The sequence below is a fragment of the Danio rerio genome, chromosome 18, assembly GCF_052040795.2.
Source record: "Danio rerio strain M-AB ecotype USA chromosome 18, GRCz13ab, whole genome shotgun sequence".
In the NCBI taxonomy this organism is placed as follows: Eukaryota; Metazoa; Chordata; class Actinopteri; order Cypriniformes; family Danionidae; genus Danio; species Danio rerio.
Window position 1 is genome coordinate 13,318,164 of NC_141038.1, and position 27,742 is coordinate 13,345,905.

At 36.2% G+C, this 27,742-nt stretch overlaps 1 protein-coding gene and 2 long non-coding RNA genes across 7 annotated transcripts in view; 2 read left to right on the forward strand and 1 right to left on the reverse strand.

Moving 5' to 3' along the window:
• LOC147839662 (uncharacterized) overlaps positions 1–27,742 on the reverse strand; it is an 81,602-nt gene that overhangs the window by 30,527 nt on the left and 23,333 nt on the right. The window lies entirely within an intron of this gene.
• Positions 821–9,902, forward strand: LOC147839663 (uncharacterized). 3 transcript variants are annotated; one of them, XM_087293021.1, is made up of 9 exons: positions 821–924; positions 2,661–2,813; positions 5,258–5,321; positions 5,399–6,385; positions 6,496–6,654; positions 6,762–6,857; positions 7,888–8,180; positions 8,297–8,379; positions 9,404–9,902. In XM_087293021.1, the coding sequence occupies exons 3-8, from the start codon at positions 5,307–5,309 to the stop codon at positions 8,298–8,300; spliced, it is 1,554 nt and encodes a 517-aa protein (XP_087149147.1). In that variant the 5' UTR covers positions 821–924; positions 2,661–2,813; positions 5,258–5,306; the 3' UTR covers positions 8,301–8,379; positions 9,404–9,902. The 3 variants fall into 3 exon arrangements, with proteins under 3 accessions (XP_087149147.1, XP_087149146.1, XP_087149145.1); XM_087293020.1 differs by lacking the exons at positions 821–924; positions 9,404–9,902 and having other exon boundaries at positions 2,675–2,813; positions 7,888–8,319; XM_087293019.1 differs by lacking the exons at positions 821–924; positions 2,661–2,813; positions 9,404–9,902 and having other exon boundaries at positions 4,264–5,321; positions 7,888–8,319.
• The window catches only part of LOC147832761 (uncharacterized), a 28,203-nt gene continuing 13,292 nt past the window's right edge, over positions 12,832–27,742 (forward strand). For 2 of the 3 annotated variants that reach the window (XR_015514760.1, XR_015514759.1), the window contains exons 1-3: positions 12,832–12,960; positions 14,498–14,603; positions 17,257–17,422. This is a non-coding gene — a long non-coding RNA (uncharacterized LOC147832761). Of the gene's footprint in view, positions 12,961–14,497; positions 14,604–15,681; positions 15,958–17,256; positions 17,423–27,742 lie in introns of those variants that run through there. The other variant, XR_015514758.1, reaches the window with a different exon arrangement.

A 27,742-nucleotide genomic window follows, 5' to 3' on the forward strand; every position in this document is an offset into this window, starting at 1 on the left:
ACATGCCATGCCCGATATGGTCTAAAACCAGGTGAACAAATCCAAGCTTGTTTTTAATAAAGCAAATTAAAAAATGCATATAATATATAATACTGCTAATAATAATAACATCATACAAAAGCTTTTATTAAAAAACTGAAAAGGCCCGGCGAGAAAGTATGGTTTTTATATTTATTTAGGCTTGAAAATAATATTTTTTGTAATATTTTGATCCTTTAATTCTTTTTCATTTGTAAAGATTGCTGTACATCCTGTGTGTATTAAGCAATGTTTAAGCGTGGCGCACAACTAACGCGTTCTGCACTGGACTGTAGACCGGTTTTGTTCTGGTCTATTGAAAATTCTTTTGTAGTTTCTCAAAATAGCAATGCGCCAGCAATGCATCTGAAAACTCCTCCCTTTTTAGACCATAACGCCTATGGGCGCACATGAACGCAAATGCATTTGCTATGTAAACAGCGCGGTGCAAAACGTCAAAATGACTATTGCGCCAAGCTGAAACTAGCAAACAACAATTGCGTTGTGCCGCATTGTGCCAGGTGTATGATAGGGCCCTAAAAGTCCTACACTGTAAAAAATAAAATTTCAATTTGTTCAGCACACTGTACTTTTTCTGTCATATATACTAAGAATTGTGAATAACTACTGATCTACATAAAAATATATGTTATGTCAATAATATTCGCTAAAATGTTATGTCTACATGTTTACCAGAGTTTTCTGGACATACATTTTTGTGTTGAACAGGTATGTTGATATTTAAATAAATTGCGCATGCGTGACGCAACGTTTGAAAACGGCGCCAACCCTCCCCCATATTGACCATTCGTTTCGCTCCTCATCTCCATTTTGTCTTGGTGCCATATCGGACTTCACGCATATTTTCGACTCTTCGAGGAACTAAACATTAACTTGTTCCTGTAGGTGAGTAACAACACTTATTAACACTAATTCTATGCATGCAATGAATTTTACTATATTCACAACCTGACGGTTTGTTTTTAGCGACGAGAATTATTGCATATGCTGAAGTTTCAAATGCAGTGGGTAATTAATGTGGCCTATAGTTTCAGCTAAGTACAAACTCATAAATGTTTCCGTGTATTCATGACATAAGTGGCGGATTTAGGCAGAGTCAATCGCTCAGGGAGGCATGGAGACCCCGCGCGACATCCTTCCCGCCCACGCCCGCACCTTCGAGAGGGCGGAGGACCGTGAGTTCGGCACGGTCGTCGTTTGCCTAACGCCAGTTAAGCTTGTGCCGCTCCTTAAGACATTACTTGGAAAAAAACGGAAACTGCTTTTCTGTGCCGTTTAAGTTTAAAATGTTTCATGTTAACACTAAAATTACATCATTATGCTTAACTGTTAATCACTGATAAAAGATGGCTAATATGGGACCATAGTATTAACATTTACGTTAGGGAATTCAGAGGTTTTGTTTGTTTTTAGGTGAAACGTTTTCATTTCTCTGGCGAGTTTTCACATTTTTCTCATTTTACGTGCTTCTCCGTGTGTGCCGCCTAGTGATGGGTCGTTCTTGAACGATTCGTTCATTTTGAACGAATCTTTTGTATGACTCGATAACGACGAGTCCTCTCTAGGAGTGATTTGTCCACTCGCGCATGCGCACATTTGTGCAGGTGGAGGAAAAGATTAGTTCATTTATCGAGTCCTCTATCTGGTTTAAGTCATTCGTTCATCACGTTAAAGACATAAGGCAATGAAATGCAATCAGAGCCGGAAATTTTTTTAAATCTTCTTTCGAGTCCTCGGCGTTAAGTCATCTCTCTTTACATGCTGTCACGTGATGAACGAACGAGTCAAAAACCAGATGACTCGAAAGGTGAACTAATGGCTCCTTTCGGTTCAGACTGTGCTTTGGTTAAGCTTATATGGGTCTGTCTGTGTGACGTAGACGAACCCCTCAAATTTGAAGACCTGTCAGAATAGCTGAACTCACATTATCATAGACAAAAGACTAGGTAAACAAACGATTATTTTCTTTTTCTTATAGCATTCAAGTTATGACTTGTTTGTAGTGTGATCAACGTCTGGGCTAGTTGTAGATGCGTTTGGAATAACCTGTATCATTTTAATAATATTTTGGCAAATTGATGGAAATGACTTGAAAAAAAGATTTGTTCATCTCAACGAATGAGACTCAAAGGTCCAAATCAGTAATATGATCCGAACTTCCCATCACTAAGAGCGAGTGAGAGACCGTAAGTTGTACTTATAAATTTGTGAAACATATATAAAGCACAGATATTCAGATTATATTAGATAAAGTAATATGTAAATGTAGTTTATATTTTTTATTTATAAAATATTGCCGAAAACGTTATTTAATCCTGTCAAATTAATATAAATAGTTCCTATTAGGTTTAAAATAGTCTTAATTTCAAAGCATATATTATTACTAACTATATTACATTATTTGTGGACTCCTCTGTATACATCAATATCATATATTGATATTGATATCATTGTCTGCTCCCAAACATGTTTCATGTTAAAATATGGGGGCATAAACTTGAAAAATGTTTAAAAAATTTTAAATGTGAAGCTTTTTCAAATATATTTTTTGTAAGAATTATATTTTATTTAAAGTTGTGATTTAACAATACAAGGTTATAACTGATTATTTCTGTTTTCAGGATGATCTCCTCAAGACTTCATGCAGTGTAAAAACTGCAAATTCAGCACTTCAAGTGAAGATGTCCTTCTGAAGCACTATCAGCTACATCATCATAGAATTTCCAACTGGCCCTGTCTTTACACGGAGTGTGTTTGTGCTTTTAAAACTGCAGGTGCTTTACGATCCCACTTATCTAAATCACACCACAACACTGATAGAGTCAGTCGAGATCTTTCAACTTTTAATTGTGGACTATGTGAATTTCATGAGATTTGTACTGAAAAAAGATTTTTTCTTCACCTACAAAATCATCTGAAACGTAAAGAAACAATTCAGTGTCCCTTTAAAGGATGTGGATTTAAAACAAACAACCGCCCAACCTTTAGCTCGCATAGAAGCAGAAATCATAGAAATCAAACCTTAAGTGACAGACAGTCTCAGATAGTTTCAGATAGTCTCGGAGTCTCAGAAGTTCTTTGTACAACACAGAATATAGGTGAATTTGATGAAGAGGATATAATAGAGTCTGTTGAAGATGTAAATGTTCATACACTTGAACGCAAGATCGCCTCACTTTTATTGTGTATGCAAACTGTTTTGCATGTCTCAAAAAGTGCTACTCAGACAATTTTTGAGGAACTTAAAAGTATTTTTTTTGTTCTCAAAATCTCATGCTCTTCATACAATAGAAACAATTGTAACAAAGCACAATATTAACATTGAAAGTGTTGTAATCAAGGAAATTGCAGATTCTGTTTGTCTAACAAATCCACTTTTTGCATCAATTTCTGAAAAGGGCACTTTGTCTACTGACTATAAACGAAATCAATATTTCAAAAGGAACTTTTTTGTAATCGAACCTACTGAATATCTTTATGAGCATTCTCATAAAGAAGTGTTTGTTCATGTTCCAGTCATTCGGTTGCTTGAAACCTTGTTAAATCAAGACAGCTTTTTAAATAACATTGAATTTACACATAAACATCTCCCTGGACAATACAGCTCATTTAAAGATGGAAAGTACTACAGGGAAAGTGGATTTGTTACAGAAGATGATGTTAAACTAAGTTTAGCCTTTTATGTGGATGAGTTTGAAATTTGCAACCCTCTTGGAACATCTCGAAAAATCCATAAAATCACTGCTGTGTACTGGGTGGTCTTAAATTTACCTGCAAATTTAAGATCTACTTTATCATCAATCCAGTTAGCTGTTTTAGGAAAAAGTATTGATGTTAAAAAATTTGGATTTGACAAATTTCTTGAACCTTTGATAAAAGAGTTAAAATCTCTGGAGCATGAAGGTTTGTTTGTGGAAGCTTTAGGACATTATATAAAACCAACTGTATTCTGTGTGTGTGCCGATAATCTTGGAGCACATGGTCTTGCTGGTTTTCAGGAAAATTTTAATGTAGAAAAATTCTGTCGATTCTGTTTGATTAGTCGTGATCAGATTTCAACTGTAAAACCATGTGACTTTCCTTTGAGAACTGTGGATCAACATGATTTATTTGTAGAACAGCTTAAGCAGAGTGCTGTTCAGAGTGTTAATGGTATAAAGAGTGAGTGTGCATTGAGCAAACACTTAAGATACTTTCATCCTGTAACTGGATTTCCCCCGGACATTTTACATGATTTCTTTGAAGGGGTCATCCCTGTGGAGTTATCTTTGTGCCTCAGAGACTTAATTTCCAAAGGTTTCATTACTCTTGAAGGAGTAAATCACTCCATTAGAACATTTCCTTACAAGTACTCTGACAGGGTCAACAAACCAAAGACAATTCTAAAAACAAGTCTTGCTAAAGGATCAATCGGAGGAAATGGACACGAAAATTGGACGTTATTGCGCTTACTTCCTCTGATGATTGGGGATCGTATCCCAGAGCATGAGCCATCATGGGACATATTAATGGACCTAAAAGAAATAGTTGAGATTGTTTTGTCAAACAGTCTCTCTGATGAAACTCTGTGTTACTTGTCATTTAAATTTTCTGACCACCGCTTGCTTCTTACTTCCACTTTTCCGGACTATGCATTAAAGCCTAAGCATCACTTTATCGAACACTACCCAGAACTAACTAAATGTTTTGGACCTTTAGTGACTTTGTGGACCATGCGCTTTGAGTCTAAGCACTCTTTCTTCAAGAAGGTTGCACGTGATGCCCACAACATGAAAAATGTACTTCTCACTCTTTCCATGAAACATCAACAGATGATTGCATACCATTTGGATGCACAAAGCCTTTTAAAGTCAGACTTGCATGTTGAAAAGTTGGATGTGGTTAGCATATCATTGTTGGATGCAACCCTGAGGCATGCTGTACAAACAAAGTTCCCACAGTTGCACACTGTGTCACTGTCCAGAGACGTTTGTCTTCATGGAACTAGATATGCCAAGAACATGATCATATCGGCAGGACACTGCAATGGACAGCCTGAGTTCTTCAGAATAGAAAGCATGTTGATCCATTCTGCCAAAGTGTTCTTTATAACAAAAAGGGTTTCTGCCTGGTATTTAGAACATTTGAGATCTTATGAACTTGTTGAAAGCCACTATACTGACATGGTTATCTTTGACTCTGGTGACCTAAATGGCTATCACCCATTAATTCCATACAGTGTGGGATCAAAAGTGTTCGTGACCCTGAGGACCTATTTGCAGCATTAAATGTCCTTTACAATGGTATGTACCACATTAACTAATTAATTTATTAATTGCTTAAATTTAGTAATTAAAATTGGCTTCTTGTTTATTTACAGCCTTTGCTACTACGAGTCATCATTTCCTCCACTGAAGCCCGGCGAGTCCAGCTTCCTGAAGTGCCTGAATCAGTGGAATCTCTCATCACTATTCTTCAAGAGAAGCTGCAATTACAAGGACAGTTTTCTCTTAAGTTTGAGGATGCTGATTTTGGCAATGCACTTTGCAACCTGTCTGACATCTCAGAATTGCCCAGTGGAAAAGCAGTCTTGCATATTCAGTGGTGCAAGTCATCAGCTTATGAAAGCAGTAGCCTTCCATCAGTTTCATCACTTGATACTGCTAGTCTCGACTCTGAAGAATCCTTGCCAAGCACTTCAGGCTCTGTGCAAAACTATTTACGTACTGCCTCAGAATGGCCCTCGCCATTCCCCATACCAGCGCTGTCATTTGATGTGGAGCTAAAACTAAGACGAGGAAACGAGGCATTTGAAAAAACAAAAATAGGCATTGATGTGACTAGAGACATGAAAATAGAGATTCTTGACAAAATAGTGCAGACAGTTTTTGACATAAAGGCATACCCTGACAATCAGGAAATTGAATCCATTGCATCTGCTTTGGTTTTAAAATATCCTTGCCTTAAGGAGCCTGGCAAAGGAAAGGGTTTTGAGGGATGGTTGATCAGCATCAAAAACAAGCTAAACAATTATAGGGCAAAGTTGCGAGAGGCAGGTTGCAATGAAGTAATTGTTAACAGAAAGCGAAACGATGATGCCAGTGGTCGGAGGAGTTTCACTCTGAAAAAGGCAAAGCGTGGAGAAGTCAATCATGTACCGGAACATCCATGCAACCACACTGACACTTCACTTGAAGAGCAAAGAGTTTTTTTGGTAGAGGAAACCAAAAAGGCAAGAAGAGACATGGCAGCCATAAGTGAAAAAATGGAACTAACATTTTCCCTTAGAAGAAAAGAAATGGTCCAAGAGCAGCCAATGATTGTAGAGGTTCAGGAGAGGTGGCCTGCACTCTTTTTTCAAGAACAGGTAAAGATAATTTTTTTCTTACTTATTAGGCTTTAAGTTTACAGAATGCAAGATGCTCTGTTTACAGAAAAAATTGATTGCTGTAAATCTGGTTGGTTTGTTTTAAATAGATCTGTGAGGAATTTTTCCGCATCACCAACAAAGACCTACTAGGAGTCTTCATGGCAGCCACTGACAAGTACACACCAAAGCTTCTGAAATTATACAGAGCCAGAAAAGGAGCGTTTGGACATGAAATGGAAGAGCTCCTGGAAAGACTTGATGAAAGGGTAAGTTAATAATTTTCATTATTTACATGTTTTTGATCTATGTAGTTGATGATATTTCAGTTGTTATTCTGTGACTTTTTGGTTGTATCTTTTTTATGTTTTTGCAGACAACAGAAATTGTTAATCACAGAAGGACTGCTGCTTTGGAGGGCCTGCCTTTGTTTCTTCGAGAGAAACACACTAACCTTTTCAAGAAATGTAAAGTAGGTATCAAACACTTTAAATGGTTTAAAGCATGAGTGTCCAAACTTGCTTCTGTATTGCTGGTGTCTTGAAAAGTTGAGTGCCAATCTATTTGGAGCTTTCATGAAAACTTTTGATTAGCTGAGTTAAAATGTTTAATTTAGGTATCATTAACAGAAATTACAAATCTTCTGATCTTAAGGTATAAGAAGTAAATTTCATGATTCACAAGTATCTTGTTATTTTTAAAAGATTGATATCAGGTTCTATATTAGTACCAGTTTAGACCTGCTCACTGATTTATGCAGGTAGTTAAGGGAAAGAACATGTAAAAGAGATGCAAGAGAAACTGTTGCCTTGTCTGTTATTACATAAAATTAGAGTTGTGCCGAGAGTCTGAGACGTTATTCTTGTCAACCAAAATGGCAGCTGTTTTATTCAGAGTACAACAAATCAGCATTTATGTATTTATTCATTTATGACAGTATTTTAAAATAAATCACTTAAAATATTTAAAGTCCAATTACTGCATTAATGTTGCATATGAATACTGATGAATCCTTGTTATTTACATGTTGTCTGTTTAATTGTTACATTCGCTTTTGCTTAATGATTTGAATTATAACACTATGTCTTCCTACAGACAAACTACACATTACATAGCAGTTTTATGATCATAACTATTTGATGTAACTGGTCATTTTGCTTAACTGCAATTAAGTTTGCATAGTCATTGTATTATGCTGGTTTGTTATTTTTACAGAATGTTCATATTTCTGAAAGATAATGGTATATATTTTTAACTGAATAAATAACTTTGTTACAATTATTTAAATGTGTGTGTTGTTATAGCCCTATAATAAACAAGTACTTGCAAAATTTTTTAAATCTCTATAATCACCATTAATTGGAATATTTTATTTGACAATTAATCGTCACCTAAATTTCATAAGCATGACAGCTATATTTGCAATATAACATCTTGCTTGTTTGTAGATAAAGTACTATAATGACTTTCTATGCTCAAATATTCTTATTGTGTTTTCACAGGAAACTGAAGATGGAACAAAGGGCGTATCAGTTGGCATTCTTTATGTTACGGAAGAGGACTCCCGGGCAGCATCTCCAGTGATCCAGAACATTGCTGTTGTACTGGAAGAGGTTGTTGTTTTGGAAGACATTCCAGATACCTCAAGTGCTGTAGCATACCTCTTTGGCCTTCTTTATGCACTCAACTTTTCCTATCCCAAAGAACTCCGGTACACTTTTGACACAATTCAGAATGTTTTCATGGAGCTTGGGACTGGATGTACGCAACGTGTGCTTTCTCTTAAAAACAAGATGTTAAACTAATACTGTAAACAGTGTTGTGTCAATGGTCTGATGTTACAAAGACCTAATGTACAATTTGAGTACTAAATCTGTTTCATGAGAGCCACTGTTTAGGCACTGTGTTCAGTTAAATGGGTAACACTTCATAATAACTACACACTATGAATCATTTGTTAAGCATTAGCAAATAGTTAGTTCATTATTTGTTAAGTATTAACTCTAATAGGCATTAATAAGCACTTTATAAATATAGCCACAAATGCTATATTCTTAAATTGTAATTAATTGCGTTTTCATACTTTGTTAATGATTCTTTTTTTTATTACATAAGTATTGCATTATTTACAAATCAGTTATTTAAGAATAGGTGGTGGTTTTTTCCAGATCATTCAGAATGTAAAAGTACATTATTAATAAACTATTCAAATAACGTTCATATATCTTATTATTCAGGCATATACTATTAGTTTATTTATATATTAATAAATGCTTTATTAACTCGACTTCATCCAGTTTTGTGACCTAAAGTGAGGACTATTTATGCTTTATAAATCCCTTATAAATGACAATTAAATGCTCAGTTATATTCCGAACAGGGAAAAAGAGCATGAACTATTTAATTCATTTCTATTTATTTAAAGATACACAAATGAAACTATCAAATGAAAAAAAAAATCTTTGCAACTTTATCTAAAATGAAGTTACTGTACAGTTTAAACTTTACTAAATAACACTGAAATGTTATACCATAATATATTGTTTTATCCAATTTTATTCAATTGTAATTATTGCTAATTGTATTTTGACATTTCTGTTATTCGGCGATGTTTAAAGTTTACAGTAATTTTATTTTTTTAGATTAGATTGCAAACATTTATTGTTCATTTGATACTCAGCTTTTAATTGTCATTTATAAGAGATTTATAAAGCAAAAATAGTCTCACTTTAGATTAGGTCACAAAAATGGATGAAGTTGAGTTAAAAAAAGCATTTATTAACATACATAGTAACCATTACTATATGCCTGAATAATAAGATATATAATTGTTAATTTGAATAGTTCCATTAATAATTTACTACCTCATGCTGAATGATCTTAAAAACCACCAGCTACACTTAAATACAAATGGTTTGTAAATAATGCAATACTGAATTCAGTAAGGAACAATTAATAAAAAGCAAAGTATGAAATACAATCATTAAGCACATTTTGAGCTTATAACAGCATTTGTAGCTGTATTTATAAAGTGCTTACTAACGTCTTATAATGTAGAGTTAATGCTTAACAGATAATTAATTAACTATTTGTTAATGCTTTGCTAATGATTCGTTTTGTGTAGTTATTATGAAGAGTTACCGTTAAAGGTTTTAAAATTAAAAGGTTTACATTTTGTCAAGACACCCAAGCACTTAACTTTTGTTTTGGTTTAAATGTTTATGGAAACTGGTGTCCAAATCAACCCTTTTGTTTATAATTTGTGCATAAAAGCATTCAAAGCAAATTTAGTTTGTGTCAAATGCAATGTTTAAATTGTTAATTTCTGTGCTGTTATTGCAGCTAAAATGTTAAAGCTAGCATATGTGCCTGCAAATTAGCAGAAAAGTTTGTATACTGCAAAGTTTGTAATTTGAAGCACTTTTCATCTTAAAATATTTACAAATGTTTGTGCTATTTCCTATTGTAAAGCGTGTTATCTGTTGCTTTCAGTGGAAATAAATTGAAGAAGTAGTAAGTTTGTGTTTGTCATTTGTAAGTAGAATGATTAAAACAAAATGATATGCTAACTAGTACTAATTACGTATTTTGCAAATTTGAAAATAAACATCCACTAAACAGAAAAAAATTAATTGACTCAATAGCAGTAACTGTTGCTTTAGTTGATGTGACAAGAATATCTTTATTAGTATAATACTATAATCAATATTGCATGAACAAAGAAAATTATGTTAGCTCAACTAAATATTGTTACTGAGAAGAACTAAAAAACAGTTGTTGAGACAACTCAAAGTTCTTACTGCATCAAGTTGCCTTATTTTTTTATGTTTGCTCAACATTTTTTTTTTTACAGTGTAGTAAACTGAAATAGGCAAAGAAAAAAGAATTATTTGCTGCTACACACTTTTTTTCTCATCACAAGAAGCTGTATTTGTTGTGTTTTGACTGAAGGGTCACTCTAGAGCTTCATGATGTTCAAACACTTGACCAAAGGAATATCACATCCTGTAAATCCATTAAATCCAGAAGCTTTTGACCAACTAGCACAGCTCATTTCCTTCATGCTCGCATCCTGTTTTAGCACGCCTCAGTTGCATCTCCTCTCACCGGACAGGTCAAGGGTCATGAATAACTCAGCTAAATGATTTCTGTGCCGTATTTAAAAGGAACGCCGGGAGTTTTGCACCATTAAATTTGGTATTGACTGTGACTAGAATGATGATAGGAAAAATGTCTGAATGACTCAGAAGGTTTGTATACAGTGTAATTAATGTTACAGTATTTGCAAGATATTACACTACTTTGCCTTTTTTATTACTTATTTAAGTTTGGGGTCTTTCTTACAGCAATAAACAACTTGGTGCCTTATTAAACGGTCTTGGTTTATAGCATGCAAATGCACTTTTTTTTTTTTTTGCTCATCCAAACTTGAAGGCAAAATAATGTTGAGTTGTAAAAAGCCTTTCAGGTTCAGTGCATCAGCTCGTTTATGGAGTAAAAAGTTCCTTTGAAGCTTGAGGTTTTTTTTTTTCAGTGCATGGCTTAAATGAATTTCAGTATTAGCTAGCCAGACAGAGATAACCTTTCCTTTCACTGCTACTGATTTCATTTCATTGGAGAGTTCAAAATTGAATGCTGTGCCATACTGCTGTTCTGTTGCTAATTTTCATTATACCAATGGCATATCTATGAATAACATTTCTATTGGCACTGTGTGTATGTTCTTTAACGTAGCTCTGACTGTCCACAAACCAACAACTGAGAGCATCTGTTTCCCAATGTATCAAAGTTATTGGGATGCATTAGAACAGCTTGGAGTATTTGGAATGTTATTTTTATTTTATTTTTACTTTATATATATATATATATATATATATATATATATATATATATATATATATATATATATATATATATATATATATATATATATATATAAATCACATAAATATTACACATTACACTGTGTAAAACGTATGCTGGAATATTGGTGGGTTATTCCGCTGTGGCATGAGGCATCAGTAAATGAATGTTACAAAAGATCATTGCTAAACTGACCAATCAGAATTGTTAGAGGTTGCTTATCAAGCAAGCCAGCTTTCAGTGTTGCAATGGCACATCCACGTCATCAAATCTGCTTTTTGTTAACTGAACTGAAATAAACATAGAGATGGCATGGTGGCTCAGTTTCCTCACAGCAGGTAGGTCGCTGGTGTGGCCAGTTGGCATTTCTGTGTGGAGTTTTGCTTGTTCTCCCAGTTTTTGCGTGGGTTTCCTCCAGGTACTCTGGTTTACCCCACACTCCAAAAACATGTGGTATAGGAAAATTGGATAATTCAAGAATGCATGATGTGTGAATGCGAGAGTGTATGGGTGTTTCTCAGTACTGGGTTGCGGGTGGAAGTGCATCCGCTGCATAAAACATATGCCGGAATAGTTGGTGGTTCATTTCGCTGTGGTGACCCATGATAAATAAGGAATTAAGCCGAAGGAATATAAATGAACTGAACATTTGTGTTTAGACATAGCATAGACATAATACAAATGATAAAAATTTTTTACAGCAAATGAGGATTAATAACAGGGTTACATACTGTATGAGTCTTCTCCATTAATTAGCAAATATTGAATTGAAATGTCATTGTTAACTACATTCACTAGTGTTGCGATTGGAGAGATAATAATGTGGTAATAATTATAAAGAAATATTATAAATAAAATTAAAAAGTAAATATTATATTTTGGGGTCAATTTGGTATTAATGCGCTTGTAAAGTGACGTCACGTGAAGCAGCTTCCAGGTCCAAGCACCATATCAAACTGTATGGGGAGTATGGGAATAGTGGCTATATTAATAGGGGGTGGGGTTATGTTAAGTTGTTCGTTTTGGTGATTTTAAACGTCAATAAAATTTGACAAAATTCACTTGGTGCAGTCTTGAATTTTTTCAGTTTGCTGGTTAATATAGAGCAGCTTGTGTTTTAAACACAATATTGGTTTTGTAATTAAATTTTTTGAGGCCAAATAAAATTTTAGAAAGATTGAATTGATTCTGAAAACGTAGCCCTATATGCATTTCTGGAAGCGCTCAATACGTCCCAATACGTCCCGTTTTTTTTGCAGTTTTTGTTTTTGCTAATCCACCAGAGCCTGCTGTGTACACTTTTTGAGATCTCTAATTTCTTTCGCGAGTGCACTTGCTCTCCTCATAGAAATCCACCAGAGGCCAATGTTGACTGACTGACTAACCAACTACCTGATCCCTCCACCCACCTTCTTCCCCAAACCCAGCCAATAGTGTTTTAAAAAGCACTGATTGACCAGCATCCACCCCTTCCCTAAATCCAACCGATAGTGTTTTAAAAAGCAATCCAGAAAAAGAGATTTTACCACATTCTCACCCTGTTATTTACTTATTTATTTTTTTGGCTTTTGTTTCTGTTTTACCAGCTTTCTGGAACCATTCATCGCTGGACTCGATTCCTATCGTCACAGTTAACTCCTCTCTGTGTCTCAAGTCCACCGACATACTCTGCAAGCAACTGAACAAACAGCCGGAAAGCCATCCATATGAAGGTAAGTGTCAGCTGCTAGCACGAAAGGGAACAGCAGCATACCTCACCGTAGTGTTAATTTTAAAAACGAAATGCAGCTATATGTACTTCTGGCTACATAATTTGCAATTTCCAGAAATGGATATAGGGCTACGTTTTCAGAATGAGCCTATGCTGGTGTAATGGCAAATTGGGCAGTGCATTCAATCAAAAAGACTGGAACACTGAGTTGCATGATGGTTTGAGAATAACTTATACTGTAAGCTTTATGCAAAGGGTACATGATTGTGCAGAAAATATAATTTAGAATGAAGCTGACATCAAGCGTGCATAGGTCACCAGTGACTGACAGTTGGAACATTAGTTAACAGGTCTGTTCTTTTCCCCAGCTATTGTGATGAGAAGGCAATGTGTTTAAAGCTTCATTCAAAGCATTGAAGTTGTTTTCCAATAGTCTCCATTGGTTTTTAGATTGGACTACGTTCAGCCACTGGTGGGCTGTTGTTTTTAGATCTCTAAAAGTTGGTTTCTTTCAGCTACTTGTGAAGACAGGGCTGTCAGTCGTCTTTTCATTTAACAAAAAAAATAGCAATCTAGTGAAACCAGACAAAGAGGGATCAATTCAGTCCTATATGGAAACTTAAAATATCTGAGGTAACAAACACAGCCAAGTGGTTTTAAGGATACATGGAAGACTTTATGAAATCATTGTAGGAGAAAGACCAAAAGTCTGAGCAGAATATATAATACTGTGCAAAAAACAACAGTGAGGTTATAAAACAACTTCGGATACATATTCTCATTTCATCTGCTCATTTAAAAAGTCTTGTTTTACAGCTCTAAGAAAAAAGTTACTTAAAACAAAAGTAAATTAGAGGATAAATATAATTGGCCAGTTTTTTACTTTACTCCAAGTTGCAATTGACAAAATAGACAACCTCCCACAGAGCAAAATATTGGCAGTAAATTACGGTACATGACTGGACCATGTCTGACTTCGAGACAAGGGTTAAACATGTACCATATCTGGGCACAGTCTCAGCCAAGTTATTAACCAATAATTGAACCTGAACTAGGTCAGATATATCACAACTGCAATGAAATTGATAAAACTTGAAGCATTGCGCTTTAGGCGTGCCAACATCTGGCCCAAGTACTACATTTTACATCTGGCCCAAGTATAGTGTGCCGCCCTTAAGACGGTGCCACCTCTGCCAAACCAAGGCCAAATTTGGCCCACATGCTGTATGCCAGTACCGGATCTGGCGAATGCCATATGCACCTGCTTTTATCGTTTAAATCCACCAGAGGCAGTTGTTGACTAACTGACCGATCGATCGACTGACCCACCCTCCTCCTTCCCTAAAACCTAACCAATTGTATTGATTGACCCGCCCAGCCACTTCCCTAAACCCAACCAACAATTTTCAAAAGCAATCCAAAAAAGAAAAGCCCTCGCCTGATTTTTACCATGTTTTAAATTTTACCACATTCTCACCCTGTTATTTACTACTTTATTTTATTTTTTGGCTTCTGTTTTTGTCTTACCTACTTTTTAGAACCGTTCTTCACCGCACTCGAACCCCGTCGTCCTGGTCAACTCCTCTCTGCCTCTCAAGTCCGCCGACGTACATCGCGAGCTAACAGAACAAACTGGTAACATTGGTAAGCTGTCCATACGGATGTAGGCAGTCAGCTGGTAAGTGCGAAAAGAAACGGTGTCATAACGCCTAGGGGTGTCAAAATTAATCGTTTCTTTGGTGCATCGCGATGCAGACGCAGACAATTCGGTATCGGTTCAGTAATAATCATAACCGGTTATTACTGACGCCATTTACCTCATATGCGCTCTGTCGCGAGGGAGGCGATCGCGAGTATTTACAACGCTTTAACTACTTAAAACTCATAAACTGTGCACAATTTCACTGTGTGTGTTTGCTGGATCAGTCTTTCACTGACATATACAACAATAGCCCCTATTTCACTGAGATCGAGAGAATGAAAGTAGCCTACTCCATTTCTCTCTTTCTCTCTCTCTATCGCTCTTGCTTTCGCTCTGTCTCTCTCTTTCTCACACACACACACACACACACACACACACACACACACACACACACACGCAGTGGCCCATTTGACCTGCTGGGGTGGCTTTTCTTCTCCTCTTGGCTGTTTTACATCATTACGTTTGGATACAGAAACGAGCGCGAGAGTCACTTATCTGAAGAGCGCAGCGCTCAAGAGCCAATCGCAACCGTTTTTGTTGAGGGTGTGACCAATCAAAGAGGTGTAAGAGAACTAGACAAGGATCAGAAATTGAGCTAGATATTTATATTTGTTTATATTATTTGCTTAATGCTTGTTTTGTTTAAAGTTACAGTTTATATATCTGACTGTTTGTATTAAACAACAAACTTGTATTACAAATAATATATAAATATAAATATATTCATACATTTTAATACAAGAACTGCTGCTGTGAAGAAAATATAAAACTGTGTATGGAAAGCATCGTCAATGCACCGTGATGCACCGAAATATCGAATTGAACCGAATCGATAGCATGATAATCGTAACCGAACCGAACCGTGAGACTAGTGTAGGTTCACAGCTCTAATAACGCCCCATGTGTTAAAAATAAAATGCAGTCATACATAATTCACAATCTCCAGAAACATATATAGGGCTATGTTATCAGAATGAGCCTGTTGCTGTAATTTAAATAACTCTGTTAAAATGTGTGCAGGTCATGTGACCATCAGGAAGAACGTAGCATCTCATTTCTCAGAGAATGCGTTCTGTGTTCTCACGATCTCCCGAGGTTATTATTCCAAGGTAGGCTGGCAAGAACAGTCTTCACAAGAACACAAGTACGTTCTCTGTGATCTTGGAATTGAAAAACAGCCTTAAAGACTCGAGCTGCATCTGAAATCACAAACTTCCATACTATTTAGTATTTAGTTGAAATCAGTTTGTCAGCCGAGCAGTATGTTCGAATTCATAGAATTCGAAAAACAGTATGCGAGAAGTATCCGGATGACCTACAATTTCCGGCAAGATTCTGAAGTGTGTATCTGATGCAGGCTACGCTATCCATACTGGTCACATTCATACTGTAAAGAACGTGCTTTCTTACAACCGAGTAGTACATTAAAATTCAAATGCAGTATCTACTAAGTAGTAAGCAGTTTCGAACGCAGCCTCAGTCTCTTAGTTATGATGATAGTTTTATGCTTTTTTCCATGTAATTTTTATTTTTTTTATCTGATTAAAAAAGGTCTGACTGCTTAGAAATGTAACAGCACATCTCTCTTTGTAGTAAATAGGGCTTTTTGCGGATCCCAAGTACAACTATAAAACGTTAGGCCATATTGCATGTTTTATTTTTACGATACCACAAAATGAATGGAACATGATGAAACCAAGTGAACTGCAATTGTGAACAAGGCTCCAAAAAATACCATTTGCAAAAATATATAGAAATGGTATTTTTTGGAGCCTAATTTCAGTTCACTTGGTTTCATCATGTTCCATTCTCTGTCATTGCTTGACTATACAATCCCAGAACCTGTTGTAGAAACCCCATGTACATTATGTCCCATCTTGAAAGTCAGCCCACCCACTTTTCTATGTAATTAAAATCATCCTAATACCACAGTAAGTCTTGATGGCCTTCACAGACATTGAAGCAGAGCAATGAAAACCTGCTGTGGACAAACGGCGTCTCTCAAAATCCTCTGATCAACAGCAGGACCGGGCATACACAGATGTTAACCGCATTAGTGCCATCTGTTTCATACAGGGCACAGCGGGCCTGCAATGACACGATCGCAACAACGCCACCAATCAAAGAACCAGTGTGAGGGTTAAATCCAGCCACAAACCTCACAGTGCAGCCCTGAGACCTCAAACTGAATTTTCTGCCAAATCTCCGTCAGTTTACAGACATCTACCCAGCATGTGCTATCAGAATGGGTATAATAGATTCATCTACATGATTAATGAGCTATACAGGACTTGCAAACCCTGAGGTTGTGTATGGAATTGGTATACAGCTCTTTCAAAGAGTTGGTGAAACAATATGGTCAAATAAAGCAGCAGGATTGCATTGGGCTGTTTTGCTGGAGTACTTTAATATTCACCCCTAGCTGTGTGCACATGTTTAAAAGACTGCAAATTTGTCCTGAATGCATTCACTGCATGCTCTCTTTCACCGCTAGCCCTTTAGTGTGTGGTTCTTGAAAAAATCAGTTTTTCTGTGACCTCACAAGGTGTTTGAATTGGCTAATCTGTTGCTTTCTCCACTATATTACCTTTCTAGGCAGTCGGCTCCAAACGTGCCAGGCAGAGGGACTGATATTGTGCTGGCAGAACCCAGAGGGAGGAAATCGGTAGCAGCTGTGGCAATAGTCTAAAGGAAATGCACTTTTGCATGTATGGTATGGAAGAACGGCATGGCCAGAGCTGGAAAGACTTGTGGGAATGAGGTTAGATTGAGTTGTGCTGCTCCATTAAGTTTGGCAATGGGAAATAATGTAATAAAAGCCCTATTTTATCTAAATGTTTGATTAAATACGTGTTAAGTAGAACCTCGCTGCTTTTATTTATATCATTATAGCAGCATTAGTATGTTAGAATAATTTTTTAAGGATTGTGAGACACTAAAGTCTAGTGTAATGATGATGGAAATTCAGCTTTGAATCAGAGTGCATCTTAACGTACATCTTATTTGCAAAAACAGAGAACTCAATTCTTTAAATTTTCATATATAAAGTTTTAGATAATAAAAATAATATTTTAAATAAAAAAAACATGTTTTTGTTTTGTGCATTACAGAGTAATTGCAAAAAGCATAATTTTTGGAAATTATTACCATAAACAGTGTCGGGGTACCGCATTACAAGTAACATGAGTTATGTAATAATATTACTTTTCTAAGTAACGAGTAAAGTAACGCAAATAAAAATTAAGTAAAAATATTTAAGTTACTTTTTAAAAAATGTAACACATGTTACTTTTTAATTTAATTAATCAGCTTTTAAAAATAAATTACTGGATTAAAATGAGTACAAAAGTAGCAACCTCATTGTTTTAAACTTTCAATAATCTGTAAATACGGCATGTAGAGCTCTGGGACAGGAAGTTCTCAGGTAACATTATCCTAAAATATTGTTTTTTATGTGTTTTTTTAAAGGCAAATGTAGCTGTAAGTTATACAGTGTGTTGTTAATTACAGAACTCATTAATTAATTTTTTAGACTTAGTCCCTTTATTAATCAGGGGTCCCCACAGCAAAATGATGCTCTTCCAGCTGCAACCCTTCACTGGGAAATACCCATACATTCTCATTTACACACATATACTACGGCCAATTTTTTGCTTACCCAATTCACCTGTACCACGTCTTTAGACTTGTGGAGGAAACCGGAGCACCCGGAGGAAACCCAATGGAACATGGGGAGAACATGCAAACTCCACATAAAAATGCCAACTGACCCACCGAGGCTCGAACCAGCGACCTTCTTGCTGTGAGGCGACATCGCTACCTACTGCGCCATGATGTCGCCCTAATTGCAAAACTCCTTTATTTAAAAAATAAATGAAAAAAAAACAAGTTCTGAAAAAGATTAAGCCTAAGCCAGGTAATTAAAGTAACGCAAAAGTAAGGTAACACCTTACTTATCATAAAATGTAACTAAGTAACGCAACTTTTTCGAGAGGGGTCTGGCTGCAGACTCAGTGCAGTGCAATCGGAGCTACATCCAATGCTTTTCAGTGTGCTCACCTAACCCCTCCCCTAACCCTACCCTTCACAATGACGTCACTCATTCCATTGAGTGCATTGTGTATGACATTGCATTGCTGAGTGATGCATTTTCAGCTTGCATCACAAAGGCTGCATCCAGATATTATTGACTTTTTTGGAGAGTAACTCAATAATATTATAATGCATTTCAAAAGTTTTTTTTTTCTCAACACTGACCATAAACTACTAAATACTGTGTTTATTGAGTATTGTTCAATTTAAAAAATATGTAAAAATGTTTTCCGGAAAAAAATAAAATAAAATCTATTTTTGCAAATTAAATACTTTCCTATTTATTTATTCCCATAGAAAACACAGACTGTAAAAGTGTTTATTGGTGTTTCCCAGCACTGGGGGTTCATCAGTGCATTCACAGGGCTGGGTTGTGCCTGGAATTACATTCACTGGTAAAACATGTGCCAGATTAATTGATGGATCATTTCGCTGTGGCAACCCCTGATCAAAGAAGAGAATAAGCCGCTGGATTGTGAGTGTTTTTATTGTATTTTTATCAAATAAATGCAACTTTGGTGGGCAGAAGTTTGAACAGAAATGTGATATATTTGGCACTAACATTTTTGTAACATTGATGATAATTTTGTCAAAGACGCATATTAGAATGATGTCTGACAGATCATGTGACATAAAAACTAAAGTGATGGCAGAAAGAGATCTATATTTTAAATTAATTCATGTACAAAACAAATAAGGCCATGGTGAGAAACTTGTTACAAAAGAATTATAACTTAAACTGACCCTAATGTTTTCGACAACAGAACATTCGTACTGCTTTAAATAGTTCACAGAGGTGCAGTGGAAATGCACAGCGAGAGCCCATGGGCAAATAAGTATAGGTGGGGCGAACTACCAGAGCTGTCATATTTGCCTCATTATTCATCCTAATGACTTCTGATGTTAAAACCACGCATTTTCAGAGAGGAAAACCATGAGCTATTTCTGGAGCCTAGCTCCCAGGATATCCTGTCTGAGGACCCCTTAGGGGCAGAACAAACTTTTCACACAAAGAAATGGCAGACTTATTACTCACCAGGTTTTAAACACCACATGAATCTTCACTTTCACAAGAAACTTTAATGGCACTGTTTGATGTTTGAGCAACACGCACTGATGGGAAAGGGGGTTTGAGCTTTTTTTTTATCATGATAATTGCTCTTTGGTGGCCATTCCACTCTGGAGCAGCTGTGCGCCCACCATGCCAACTAAAAAGAAAGCTGGGCCTTTTTGGGACGAGTACAGGAGAAGATTATAGGGAAACTCGAGGATTATGAAAGGATAATTAATGAAATGGGGCCATTTGTCAAGTGCTCCCTGACATGCTGCAGACTGGAAACAGAGCTTTGCTAAGATTATTTAAGTCCTGCCTTTTAAAATATCTTCATTTTAAATTCAGCTTTTATGCAAACTTTAAAAGATGGGTGTGTAACAGATCACAGCTTATTCATGATCCGTAAAGACAATAAAGTTGTCAGTTCAAATGCAATAATAGGACGTCTTACTATGTGCATTAGCATACATCTGTGTCATTGTAAGACAAACAGCTGTGATATTCCATTCCCATTCAAAAAATTCAAAGAAGTGTTAAAACTTTCATTAATGAAAATTATGTTCATGAGGCAGATTATAATTAAAATAAAACTGTTTTTAAATGGTAAAAAATGGCCTTTTCAAATGATAAATTTGCTCAACCGCTCATCATTCCACTTATAATGCAAACCACTTTAGTCTATAATGATTGGCTCCTATACTAGTTGGCGGGGCTTCATTCGCAATATTGACCGTTAAACTCTTCCCCATTCAAAACTATACAAGTGTCATGTCTTGTGTGCTCTAGAGTCTTTGACTGTAGTATTGATAACTTAGCAAACAACCACAAACAATGCAAGCATAATGAGAAAAGCACTTGCTATAGACCTTTTTCTTGGCTGCTGCTTGGAGGGCACCATAGCGACCAGCGTCTTCCGGTAGTACTTCCGTTTACAGCAATTACAACTGGTAATTTGCGCTCCGAAAATGGGTTTCAGTAGTGTTTTTAGTGGATTATGGAGTGTTTTTGTGACCACAACTTTGATAGGTGTGTTAAAGCCGTCATAATCTGTCAGATGTGGTTCAAGCGCAAGAGAGAAGCATTCTCCTAGTTCACGTGTCTGCCATCAGAAACTGTGTGTGTGTTCCCGACCTGTCAGCTGTTAGCTCAGCGGCTCTTCAGTTCACACACGCACACTCGCAACACTTCACTACTTTATAGAGCAGTGGTTCTCAAACTTTTTTCACCAAGTACCACCTCAGAAAAAAACTTGTCTCTCCAAGTGCCACCATAATGACCAGTATTAAAGTAGAGTAGCGTAACAGGCTTAATTAGGCAACTACAGCTATGCACAGTTCAAAACTAGGCAGATAATTATTAAGATCATTTATTATTGTCAGCCACTTTAAACATTATAAACAGTTTAAACATAAGACTGCACTGTGCTTACAATAAAAAAATATATATTTTATTTAAATGTGCTTCTTAAAGTTCTTAAAGTAAAAAGAAAACTGCCGTACTTAAATGTAAAGCATTATCATATAGCCTACTCATCAAAACCTGGAAATGTTCCCTGGACCTCATAAGTATAGGCTATATTTCATCATATTCACACACAAAAAAATCTTTTTGATAAAATTTTTAAATAGATGTTACCCCTACTGAAAAAAACAGCTTAAACCAGCATTGGCTGGTTTTAGCTGGTCAAGCTGGTTTTAGCTGGATTTAGCTGGTCATTTTCCAGCCTGACCAGCTAAGACAAGGCTGGAAACCAGCCTGGAAATGGCCAAAACCCCTCTAAAACCAGGCTGGTCAACAGGCTAAAACCAGCCAACCAACCTAGGCTGGTTTAAGCTGGATTTTTCAGCAGGGACATGTTAGGGCTGTGCAATTAATCGATAATACGATTTCGATTTTAGCTTCTAACGATAATGAAAAACCATTAATCTAGATAAACGATTATTAACATAGCGCGAAAGAACGCATACTTATGTGTGTGTGTGTGTGTGGTGTGCGCACACACACACACATACAAGCATGCGGTCAGCATTCGGTCTCATTCGAACACTGAGACGAGCAGAGCGCAGTCAGCGCACACATCTAAAGTCATCTTAACATGAACGCTTTATTGGTCAAATAGGTGTCAAAACGAGGAGTTTAGTGATTATTTATATTAATCCTCATTTGTGTAATAAACAAACGAGTTGAAAATCAAAAGACATGTGAAAGAAAAACCATTAAAGTGAAAGCGCGCGATGTTCCTGCTGCAGCCTGTTTTGATCATTAATCAAACAACAAAACAAGAAAATCCCTCAGTGCTTTTGACTGAAGGATTTTTGTAGCTAAAGTGTTTTTCTTACAGTGAAGATGCTTAAAGCACAGTTTGTTTCATATTTTTATTCTATTGTTTTTGTTTTTCTTTCACAGTTAAAATCAGAATTATTAGCCCTCCTGAATATTAGCAACCCTTTTCCTCCCCAATTTCTGTTTCATGGAAAGAAGATTTTTTCAACTTATTTCTGAACAAAATAGTTGTAATAACTCATTTCTAATAACTGATTTCTTTTATCTTTGCTATGATGACAGCACATAATATTAGACTATTTTTAAAATACAAGCATTCAGATTCAAAGTGCGATTCAAAGACTTAATTAGGGTAATTAGGCAAGTCATTGTATAACAGTAGATTCTTCTGCAGGCAATCAAACAATATTTATAGCTTAAGGGGGCTAATAATATTGAGCTTAAAATGGGCTTCAAAATATTTAAAACTGAATTTATTCTAGTTGAAATAAAAAAAAACAAATAAACCTTTCTCCAGAAGAAAGAAAATTAGTACAGGAAATACTGTTAAAATTTCTTGCCCTGTTAAACATGATTTGGGAAAAATTTATAAAAAATAAATAAATAAATTCTGAGGAGCGCTAATAATTTTGACTTCAACTGATAATCGTTTTAAATAACCGTGATTACAATTAAGACCAAAATAATTGTGATTATGATTTTTCCCAAAATCAAGCAGCCCTATTACATGTATATATGACTTATTTGTAATTCTTTGAAATCTAAACATTCAATTTTATTTTAAATATATGATTTGATTTTAAATATTTAAATTAGAATTTAGATCTGCTTACTGCGCATTAGAGTAGGCTTTGTGTGTCAGAAAAGCAAATCATTAAACCATAAAATTGGGGTATAAAAATACAGGATTTGCCCCCAACAACCGCTACAAATGTGGATCGGAGATCAGCTTCAAATGATAGAACACATCACAAACATTAGAAAATCGAAAATAAAACAAAAGGTTTAGCCTATTAAAATCAATTTACTGATCACATCAGTGTTATCGTATGCGTCAAAAGGTTAAAAGTGTATTTTTTTTTACTTTAGTAATTCATCAATTCCTCCGCATACCACTAGAAAGAAGCCTGTGTACCACAGTTTGAGAACCACTGTTACAGAGCAAATCAGATTGCTGGCATGAAACCCAACAGGTATGGAAGTCACACACCGACTCTTCACAGTTTCATCTTTGGGTAAAGTCTTTCAATAATATCCAGCTGAGCACAGTGATTCAACCGGCATCTGCTACAGTGTGTGCCTAGCCTTTATTTCTGTGTTAGTAGGCGGGACCACAGGTTTCAAATCTTCGGGTTTGTGTGCGCAACAACAAAGTTTCGTATCAACATCACGCCGAAACGGCTAAAGACTCGTTTTCAAAATGATTCATTTAAAATACTAGGAGTTGACTCTTTTATAAATGAATAAATAGTTTTAAACATTGTCCACCTTCAGATTTAAGCCTGGATATTTCACTTCACTTAGAGCTGTACTACACAGTACATGGGAGGTCATTCTCAAAAACCCATAATAGGGGCTCTTTAAATGATGCACATTAACTCACACTTGTATGTTCTCGGGAAAAATTCAACACTTTTTTTCATTCACTGTACATTTCACTTTAATGGCCATATTACCTTAGGAAAGAAGCCCAAGCGTTAATGGCCATTATAGTGTATTTTGAACCACATAGATCAAACAATGCAAAGCAAACAAGAGTTTTTACCATACCTGTTAGCCCTTTTACAGTAAGTTGTGTGCTGTACTTTATGTGGTAAGGCTACAATCAAAATCCCAGCCTGAGAAAGTCCTGCTTCTCAAAAGCATAATATAATCCAGCTGACTCAATTAAGGAAGAAACAGGGAAAGAGGAAGCTTCAGCCACATTTATGGTCCACCTCAAACCCATAACATGCTAGTTACACCTTTGATCTCATATGGCCACCGTGACCATAAAGCCTATGGATGTACCAGACGCAATCAAGTCCCATTCATTTAATTCTGACATTGCACACACAACATTGAACGCAAAGAAAACCCTGTACTGTGGCCATACCAGTGAGGTGAATAATGACTGGAGTTACACTCGATCCATATGCTATAGAAAGCCTCTCTCCTGGTTTGTATGTAAAAATGCTTGCTTGTTTTTCGAAACTTATCTTTCCTTCAACTTTCTCAACCTTTAAGATCAGGGATGCTCTGACATTTAGATGGCAGCTCATCACTTCAAGCTCAGCTCCGATAAGACTTCCTATCCTTTTGGCCACGATCTCTCTGGTTCAATTTTTCCATCCCTGTTAAAGGTTGCATGGTTATCTTTAGATGTGAAAAGACACGAAAGTTGTCCTGCATGACCAAATAACCAGCACAAAAAGCACACTGATTGACCCTGGCTGTTCTCTATGTTAGGTCTGTCCTTTATTATCCAGCTGTGACCACAGCTACTGACTAAACGTGTCCACAACGTTTATTAGCGGCTACAGCACTAATATACACTAATAGATACTGTATGTTTGAAAATGCATCATATTTTCACTGGTTTCTACTTTTGTACAATGAAATGTATAATTCTATGTCAGGATTTGTTGTAGACTTTTATTTCAATATAATGATGTATTTCCAACTCAAACTGAATACTGGGTATATCTGCGATTGGCAGTCTCAGCTGGGCAATCCAAGTCTGCATCCAGATACTTTTGAGATGAACAGGATTTAACGGGGTTAAGTTAAAGACACTACTGTACAATGTAATACTGTGTAAATTCTCTAATGTAGATTCTGGACCATCGTTATCTTTATTTAAAGTGTAAATTCATTATTGTTGGTCTTGGACCATCATCATCATCATTTAAATACAGTGTAAATTCACTATTATTGACCTGGACCATCATCATCGTTTAAAGTGTATATTCATTATTGTTGATCCTGGACCATCATCATCATCATCATCATTTAAAGTGTAAATTCACTAATGTTGATCCTGGACCATCATCACCTTGTAAAGTGTAAATTCACTAGCGTTGATCCTAGACCATCATCACCTTGTAAAGTGTAAATTCACTAGCGTTGATCCTGGACCATCATCATCTTGTAAAGTGTAAATTTACTAGCGTTGATCCTGGACAATCATCATCTTGTAAAGTGTAAATTCACTAGCGTTGATCCTGGACCATCATCATCTTGTATAGTGTAAATTCACTAGCGTTGATCCTGGACAATCATCATCTTGTAAAGTGTAAATTCACTAATGTTGATCCTGGACCATCATCACCTTGTAAAGTGTAAATTCACTAGCGTTGATCCTGGACCATCATCATCTTGTACAGTGTAAATTCACTAGCGTTGATCCTGGACAATCATCATCTTGTAAAGTGTAAATTCACTAGCGTTGATCCTGGACCATCATCATCTTGTACAGTGTAAATTCACTAGCGTTGATCCTGGACCATCATCATCTTGTATAGTGTAAATTCACTAGCGTTGATCCTGGACCATCATCATCTTGTAAAGTGTAAATTCACTAATGTTGATCCTGGACCATCATCATCTTGTAAAGTGTAAATTCACTAGCGTTGATCCTGGACCATCATCATCTTGTAAAGTGTAAATTCACTAGCGTTGATCTTGGACCATCATCATCTTGTAAAGTGTAAATTCACTAATGTTGATCCTGGACCATCATCACCTTGTAAAGTGTAAATTCACTAGCGTTGATCCTAGACCATCATCATCTTGTAAAGTGTAAATTCACTAGCGTTGATCCTGGACCATCATCATCTTGTAAAGTGTAAATTCACTAATGTTGATCCTGGACCATCATCACCTTGTAAAGTGTAAATTCACTAGCGTTGATCCTGGACCATCATCACCTTGTAAAGTGTAAATTCACTAGCGTTGATCCTGGACCATCATCACCTTGTAAAGTGTAAATTCACTTGCGTTGATCCTGGACCATCATCATCTTGTAAAGTGTAAATTCACTAGCGTTGATCCTGGACAATCATCATCTTGTAAAGTGTAAATTCACTAGCGTTGATCCTGGACCATCATCATCTTGTAAAGTGTAAATTCACTAGCGTTGATCCTGGACCATCATCATCTTGTAAAGTGTGAATTCACTAGCGTTGATCCTGGACCATCATCATCTTGTAGAGTGTAAATTCACTAGCGTTGATCCTGGACCATCATCATCTTGTAAAGTGTAAATTCACTAATGTTGATCCTGGACCATCATCACCTTGTAAAGTGTAAATTCACTAATGTTGATTCTGGACCATCATCACCTTGTAAAGTGTAAATTCACTAGCGTTGATCCTGGACAATCATCACCTTGTAAAGTGTAAATTCACTAGCGTTGATCCTGGACCATCATCATCTTGTAAAGTGTAAATTCATTAGCGTTGATCCTGGACCATCATCATCTTGTAAAGTGTAAATACACTAGCGTTAATCCTAGACCATCATCATCTTGTAAAGTGTAAATTCACTAATGTTGATCCTGGACCATCATCATTTAAATACAGTGTAAATTCACTAATGTTGATCCTGGACCACCATCATCATCATCATCATCATTTAAAGTGTAAATTCACTAATGTTGATCCTGGACTGCCATTATCACTTAATATAAATTCACTAATGTTGATCCTGGACCATCATCATTTAAAAACTGTGTAAAAACTAGTGTTGATCCTGGACCATCATCATCATCGTTTAAAGTGTAAATTCACTGATGTTGTTCCTTGACCATCATCATCATTCATTCATTTATTCATTCATTCATTTTCTTGTCGGCTTAGTCCCTTTATTAATCCGGGGTCGCCACAGCGGAATGAACTGCCAAGTTATTCAGCAAGTTGTTATGCAGCGGATGCCCTTTCAGCCGCAACCCATCTCTGGGAAACATCCACACATACATTCACACACACTCATTTGGCTTTCCTGTGTGGAGTTTGCATGTTCCCCCTGCGTTCGCGTGGGTTTCCTCCGGGTGCTCCGGTTTTCCCCATAGTCCAAAGACATGCGGTACAGGTGAATTGGGTAGGCTAAATTGTCCGTAGTGTGTTTGTGAATGACTGTGTGTGGATGTTTCCCAGAGATGGGTTGCGGCTGGAAGGGCATCCACTGTGTAAAAACTTGCTGGATAAGTTGGCGGTTCATTCCGCTGTGGCGACCCCGGATTAATAAAGGGATTAAGCCGACAAGAAAATGAATGATCGTGGAACATCATCATCATCATTTAAAAATATAAAATCACTAATGTAGACCCTGGACCATCATCATTATTTAAAATATAAATCCACTAAAGTTGATCCTGGAACATCATCATCATTTAAATGCAGTGTAAATTCACTAATGTTGATCCTGGACCATCATCATCATCATTTAAAGTGTAAATTCACTAATGTTGATCCTGGACCATCATCATCATCATTGAAATACAGTGTAAATTCACTAATGTTGATTCTGGACCATCATCATTTTAATGCCTTAAAATGGGATTTTTGATTCTAAAGTAATTTTTGGAGCGGATAATTTATTGTAGTGGGGACTGTGCCAAAATCCTGTTCTACAAGTGTGTGTGTAAATCGTAGCATAATTTTTCATTGATGG